Raw genomic sequence first — 7480 nt, 5'->3', positions numbered from 1 at the left:
GTTGTGTCTGAATAGAATTCTCTTTCATTGGTTGATTAAGATCGAAGCCCTAGATGTGGGGCGGGTCTATAAGATCCGGATCGGCCATGACGGCTCGGGAATAGGGGCTGGATGGTTCCTGGAGAAAGTGGACGTTAAACGGCTGATCATGGCAATGGTGAAACCAGAGAAAAAAGAGGAGGAGAAGAAAGACAAGAAGAAGAAAAAGAAGAAAAAGGTCAGTTTGGGGACAAACCAATTTGACATGTGACCATTAGCTCTTTGCTTTTAAACAAAAAAGGTGTATTTTCTCAATGAGACCTTAATTTAGACTTAAATTAAAAGTCTAGAGTAACTTAAGTCAAGTCCTAATTGTTTAATATTGTGAGGGACCAAATGTACAATTTGGACAAATCAGCTATTGAACAACTAACATTGATTGACTGCTAATCTGAATATTTACTTTCTACAATCATGAGTAGGAGGAAGAAGAGGAATCCCCAGGGGAACTGAAGGAGGTCGTTCGAACTTTCAGTTTCCCATGTGGCCGATGGCTCGCTCGTAGTGAAGAGGATGGAGAGATACTCGTCGAGCTGTGTGCTGAGGATTATGAAGACCTAGAGGGTATAGAGAGAGATTCAATGCTTTAAGCTTTTTATCCATAGCTTTTTATGGATAAAAGCTATTGATATACTGTATATACAGACCCTTTCCAAAAAATTTGAATATCATGGAAAAGTTTATTTATTTCCATAATTCCATTCCAAACGTTAAACTTCCATAGATTATAGATTCAGGGCCCACAACTTAAACGATTTCAAGTATTTAGTTGTTTATTTGTACATAATTTGGGCTTCCAGCTCATAAAACCCACGAAAACAGGATTTCAAAAAATTAGAATATTACATGAAATCACACAGTAATTACACAGTGATACCATGGTCACTGAACCAGGTTTTGGTTATTTTGGCAGTGTGGGCAGGTGCAAATCCTGCTGGAAAATGAAGTCAGCATCTCCATAAAGCTTGTCTGCTGAAGGAAGCATGAAGTGCTCTAAAATGTCCTGGTAGACGGCTGCGTTGAGTGGACAGCACAGTGGACCAACACCAGCCGATGACATGGCTCCCCAAACCAACACAGACTGTGGAAACTTCACACTGGACTTCAAGCATCTTGGATTGTGTGCCTCTCCATTCTTCCTCCAGACTCTGGGACCTTGGTTTCCAAATGAGATGCAAAATTTGCTCTCATCAGAAAAGAGGACTTTGGTCCACTGTGCTTTATTAAATCCAGAGTCAACGCAGCCGTCTACCAGGACATTTTCAGAGCACTTCATGCTTCCTTCATTTTCCAGCAGGATTTGCACCTGCCCACACTGCCAAAATAACCAAAACCTGGTTCAGTGACCATGGTATCACTGTGTAATTACTGTGTGATTTCATGTAATATTCTAATTTTTTTAAATCCTGTTTTCGTGGGTTTTATGAGCTGGAAGCCCAAATTATGTACAAATAAACAACTAAATACTTGAAATCGTTTAAGTTGTGGGCCCTGAATCTATAATCTATGGAAGTTTAACATTTTGAATGGAATTATGGAAATAAATAAACTTTTCCATGATATTCTAATTTTTTGGAAAGTATATATAAGTATATATGATATATATATATATATCATAATTAAAAAAACTATAAACAATTTAACTAGGGCTGTGAAACGATTAGTCGCGATTAATCGCATCCAAAATAAAAGTTTGTGTTTACATAATATATGTGTGTGTACTGTATATAATTATTTAGTATATATAAATACACACACATGCATGTGTATATTTAAGAAATATTTGCTTAAATAATCTGTATATATATAATTTGTATTATATATAAATATAAATATTTTATATATAAATAACAAATTGTTCTTAAATATACACATGTATGTGTGTGTATTTATATATACAAAATAATTATGCACAGTACACACACATATATTATGTAAACACACACTTTTATTTTGGATGCGATTAATCGCGACTAATCGTTTCACACCCCTAAATTTAAAATTTTTAATGAAATAAAACGAATATATTCATAAAAATGGTCAATATATATACATTTTGAATACATAATTATAATATAATATAATTAATACATTTATTATTTTAAATGCATTTTTATTTCCTTAAAATTGTATTTAAATGTTTTCCTTGTAAAGTCTGCTTGAGCTATTTCAGATAAGTTTAATTTGATAATAAAATTAATTAGTTTGCTCTTTTGTTATCTAATGCATTTAGATTACAATTCTATGTGTGGCTGAAGTGTTAAAGTCCTCCTACTATGCTTCTTCGAATAATAATAAAAAAAAACTCCTGTGTGTTCATTTGTTTTAGACAACTCATATGAAGTTCATGTGTTCACTGGGACTGTGCTGGGGGCCGGAACCGATGCAGGTGTTTACATCAACGTCTATGGAGAAATGGGCGACACGGGTGAGAGAAAACTACGCAAGTCAAACCACCTCAACAAGTTTGAGCGCGGACAGGTGAGTGGAACACACACACACACACACACACACACACACACACACACACACACACACACACACACACACACACACACACACACACATACACACACACACACACACACGCGCACACACACACACACACACACACATTCAAACGTGTACAGAATGCATCTGAATGTGGATCATTTTCAGGAGGACGTATTCACGATCACTGGGATGGATCTGGGGCAGCTGAAGAAACTGAGGATTCGTCATGACAACAAGCAGGCGAATGCTGCGTGGTACCTGGACCGCGTCGAGATCTTTGATACAAAAGATGAAACCATGTGAGTCATGCATATCTTAAAACACATTCCCTCGGCTTCACGGGTAAGGGTTAAGACTAGTCCCAGACTAAAATGCATGTTTGTGCTGTTTTAACTGAAAGCCACTTGTCTGATAGATCTTAAAATATGTCAGTGTAAAAGTGATGTTTTTTTCTAGGGCATGTTTATAAAAGCTACTTAAATGCCCTAATTGAACTAAGGCCTAATCCTGGCTTAGTCTAAGCCCTGTCTATGGAACCGAGCCTTAATGTATTCTCAGTTATGTCTAATTTAAGTATCAACTTTGTCTCAGATGTTTCTTGTAAAATGCCTCAGGAGGAATGAAAATAGATGCAGATGAGTTACGAGTACATTGTTGATGCACAGTAAGAGTAGAGAGCTATACAATTAATGTGGTTACCATTTCAGATCTTTCAATCTTGGGTTCATATTGAGATTGCTGACTTCCGATTGCAGACTTTGGTATCAAGCAAACCTAAGCATAATTTGAGACATTGTTTAGATCTTCACTGAGCAGTGTTATTTTAGTATCATTAATATACTATGTTGTATATCACATATACATGTAATATATATTACACTTTGGTACACCACAAGTGTGACTTTGTGCCATTTTGTACATGATGAAAGCATTTCAAAACAAACTTCCTGGTTAAACATTAAAGCACACTAGTGTGATAAACTGCAATTTCTTTCATATTTATTGAATATTGACAAAATTGTCTACAAATTCTGCTTTTTTCACTCAAAAACTGAGGTGCATAAGCTCAGATCGATGAGGCCTACAATCAGTCAGTTCCAAAAAGAAATGCAACTCCTGCCCTGATTGAAAGAAAAGAAATTGACAAAAAGATTGAATCCAATATTTGGGGATAATATAGCATAACGAGAGATTTATAAGCAGTGTTTTGTGCCTGTTCTTTTTTGACCAGGAACACAACAAGTGTAACTTGTGTGTAACAACAAGTGTACTCTAAAAAGTACTAAAATTATTTTGGGAAATAGTTATCCCCCCTATGTGAGCAAAGTCAGAAGGTTTTAGTCCAATGCAATAACATTAACTAACATTTTCTGGAAAAAGAAAATTAATTCCGGGTCAAAATGACCCGAACACAACATAAGGGTTAAACTAAAGGAAAATGAGAAATGGTGCATTGGCAACTACCAAATAAAATATAAAATTTTATTTTATTTAAGTTCATGTTTCTTTTATTTCCAGTAATTCTTTTTTTTTTTTTATGGTTTTAGTGTTAGTTTTAGTTTTAGTTATCTCTGTTACTGAGGTCTTTTTTTTCCTCAGATGAAAAACGTGATCCTTAAATCTCAATTTGCTCAATTTAATCTCATTACTGTGTATGGAGAAACAATTGAGACATTAAACAGATCTCATTTGTGATTTCTCTTTCCTATGGGTTGTGTTGACTGTGTTTGCGTGTGTTCAGGTATTTTTTTCCGTGTCAGCGCTGGTTGGCAGTCGACGAAGACGACGGGCAGCTGTGCCGTGAGTTAGTGCCTGTGGATGAAGCTTTCATGAAGAGGGATGAAGATGAAGAAGAGGAGTCGTCGCCTGCTCAACTTGGACTAGAGCAGAAAGGTTTTGAATGTTACACAAGCATTCTGCTTTAACCTATTAGTATTTGTTCATAGCATTTATGCATTGATTGTGTGTGTGTGTGTGTGTGTGCGTAGCCATGTCAACCACATTCACAATGAGAGTAAAAACAGGGGAGAAGAAGAACGCCGGGACAGATGCAAATGTTTACGCCATTCTTTACGGAACCAAAGATGACACAGGTAACCTGGAAACACTGCATTTCCTCAGTACTAATAGCCCTTCAGCTTCAGAAAAGTGTGTTTGTGTTTGTGTCAGGTATCATTAATCTAAAGGCTTCTAAGAACTATAAGAACAAGTTTGAGTTGGGATTAATTGATGAGTTCACCATTGAGGCTGTGGACATCGGAAAACTCAAGAGAATCCGCATCGGACACGACAACGCAGGTACACACATGCACACACTCACAGCAAATATCACTCTATTAATGCTGAAGTTATTGAAAACACAAATACACTGAATGCACATTCTGTAGATGCAGTTGAGGATTGGTCGAGTTCAAATCTGTGCACTGATGACTGACGTGTGTGCGTGTGCTCGTTTGTGTGTTTACACTGTAACGAATCGCTGTTCTTTTTACAGCAAAAAACAGAAGTAATGCACAACCATTCCTTATAATGAACTTATTATTTACAGATAATATAAAGACAGGTTATGAGTTTAAAACTAGTCTTACTACAACATAATCGTAAAGATGTTTCTGCAAGAAAGGTTCATACACTAATGTGGCCGATGGCTTATTTTTTCTCAGTGTAATTGCCTTTGAAAATGCTTCATTATGAAGTGAAAATCATCTATTATGCATCATAAGACATACCCTACCATTCAAAAGTTTAGGGTCAGTAAGATTTTTTTTGTAATACTTTTGTCACACCATCGGTGCTCGGGCCCTAATGATTTCTGAAGGGTCATGTGACACAGAAGACTGGAGTATGGTCAAAATTCAGCTTTGATCACATGAATAAATTACATTTTAACACATATATATATATATATATATATATATATATATTCAAATAGAAAACATTTATTTTAAATTGTAAAAATATTTCACAATATTACTGTTTCTACTGTATTTTTGATCAAATTAAATGCAGCCTTTGTGAACAGAAGAGATTTTCCAAAACAATAAAGAAACCTAACCGACCCCAAACTTTTGAACGGTAGTGTAAAATTACATAAATGTGTTTCCTTGTATTGTAAAATTATGTATTTAAAGGGGAACATTTTAAACCTTGATAAAAAAGTAAACATGCATTTGGCAAAAATGATCTTTTGTGCATGTATAATGACGCATGCATAACGGAAATTAAGGTAAATTTATGTCCGTATAAATCTGTGTTTCTTTGTCATTTATGCCTTTGTCGTTTTTGTCACTTCATTTGGGATAATGTAATATCAGTGGCTCTCTTCTGAATCTCCAGTACGGACGGCATTGGTGTAAATCCTACAGACAATTACTTACAGTGTACATGTGTGTATGTACATGTGTGCATGTGTCTCTGTGGATGTATACTGTACGTGTTTGTTTGTTTGTGTGTGTGTGTGTGTGTGGGGGGGGTTTCTCAGGTGGGTCTCCAGGCTGGTTTCTGGACTGGGTGGAGATCGATGCTCCGTCTCTGGGTCAGCTCCTGCGGTTTCCATGTGGCCGCTGGCTGGATAAAGGAGAAGATGATGGTGCCATTGTCAGAGACCTGTACCCTAATGAACTGCAGACACACCTCTACACTCCCTGTATGACACACACCTGCACATGACTGTATAGCTATGCTCTACAGATTTACAAAGCTAATTATAATGATTACAGACTAATACTAAACATTATTTACTTTATATATTAATCATTTTATCTTTGAGGATGTTTTCAACGGGAGGATTTTATCAGATTTAACTCACTTGCAGTAAAAACAAACACGAATATTACCTTTCATGCAGTGTGTAATAGCTGTCTGTGAATGTAAGCGGTCTGCAAAGTTGTAAAGTCAAAAGTGCAAAAAAAAAAACGAAAAAGAAAAAAAAGTGATTTCTGTAAAAGAAAATATCTCCCTTTGCTTTGAACTTTGAGCGTTGTAACTTTGCAGATGTTGTTTATGCTCAAACAGCAACATTACACACTAACTAAAGTTAAAAAAAGTGAAATCATGTGCTTTTGTTATTTTTATTAGTGTTCATTTTGTATTTTACTTACAGAAAATGTATTTTATTTCAGTTTTAGCTTCAGTAATTTTCATTCTTCAACTTAAACTAATTGTATTTCACTTAATAATGTTTTTTAAGTAAAAAATTTTCATCTAATATTTAGATTTTATTTTAGCTTTATTTCAAAATCGATTTTCAATAAAGTTTAAGTCAACAATAATAACTCTAAGTCTAAACAAAATTTAGTGTTTTTAGAAGTGATTAAAACCCTTATTTTCTATGTTTTGGGGAGATTATTTCTCTAAAAGGAGTTTTTAAAGCATTCGCTAACTTCTGGGGACAGTTTATTTTTGCAGTTTTGTCCCTGAAAGTATAATTAAGTCAAAATCAGACATACACAGATACCCTTAAACTAGAAACTCATATGTCAATGTACAGCTGTATCCAAAAAAAAAGAAGAAGATATATATATATATATGCAAATTTCTGCCTCATCGTCATAGACAGACCTACACGGACCGTTTGTGATTAATGTGCATTTCTCTTGTGTATTGCAGTTGTCCCCTATGAGATTAAAATCTTCACCAGTGATATATTTGCTGCGGGAACAGATGCAGACGTCTTCATCATTCTGTACGGGCAGAATGGAGTGTGTTCGTCTCAGAAATCTCTCTGCGTCAATAAGAGAGAGAGGAAGATGTATTTTGAACGAGGGGCGGAGGACATGTTCATAGTAGAGGTAAATGAGGAGACTGAAGTCTGAAGTCATATCTGTGCTGGTCATGTTGCGTTTTGAAAGCTAGCGTGCTTGAAAAACATTGCTATTCGCCCTGCTTCACTTGAAAAACCTGATATAGTCATTTTAAATAAAAACCTGGCTGGCATTAAAAAACAAAC

General features: G+C 35.5%; 1 protein-coding gene across 1 annotated transcript in view; it reads left to right on the top strand.

Annotated features, from left to right (window-relative positions):
- Window positions 1-7480, top strand: part of loxhd1a (lipoxygenase homology PLAT domains 1a) — a 33815-nt gene that overhangs the window by 13290 nt on the left and 13045 nt on the right. Inside the window, exons 15-23 of the mRNA XM_084136505.1 lie at window positions 41-217; window positions 462-603; window positions 2369-2520; window positions 2698-2831; window positions 4274-4425; window positions 4521-4625; window positions 4702-4830; window positions 6014-6178; window positions 7141-7322. Of these exons, the coding sequence (XP_083992631.1) occupies window positions 41-217; window positions 462-603; window positions 2369-2520; window positions 2698-2831; window positions 4274-4425; window positions 4521-4625; window positions 4702-4830; window positions 6014-6178; window positions 7141-7322 (1338 nt within the window). The remainder of the gene's footprint in view (window positions 1-40; window positions 218-461; window positions 604-2368; window positions 2521-2697; window positions 2832-4273; window positions 4426-4520; window positions 4626-4701; window positions 4831-6013; window positions 6179-7140; window positions 7323-7480) is intronic.

This window comes from Abramis brama, assembly GCF_963993115.1.
Source record: "Abramis brama genome assembly, chromosome: 15".
NCBI classification, from domain to species: Eukaryota; Metazoa; Chordata; class Actinopteri; order Cypriniformes; family Leuciscidae; genus Abramis; species Abramis brama.
Note: the sequence above shows the minus strand (reverse complement) of the source record. Positions and strands in the feature narration are given on the sequence as shown.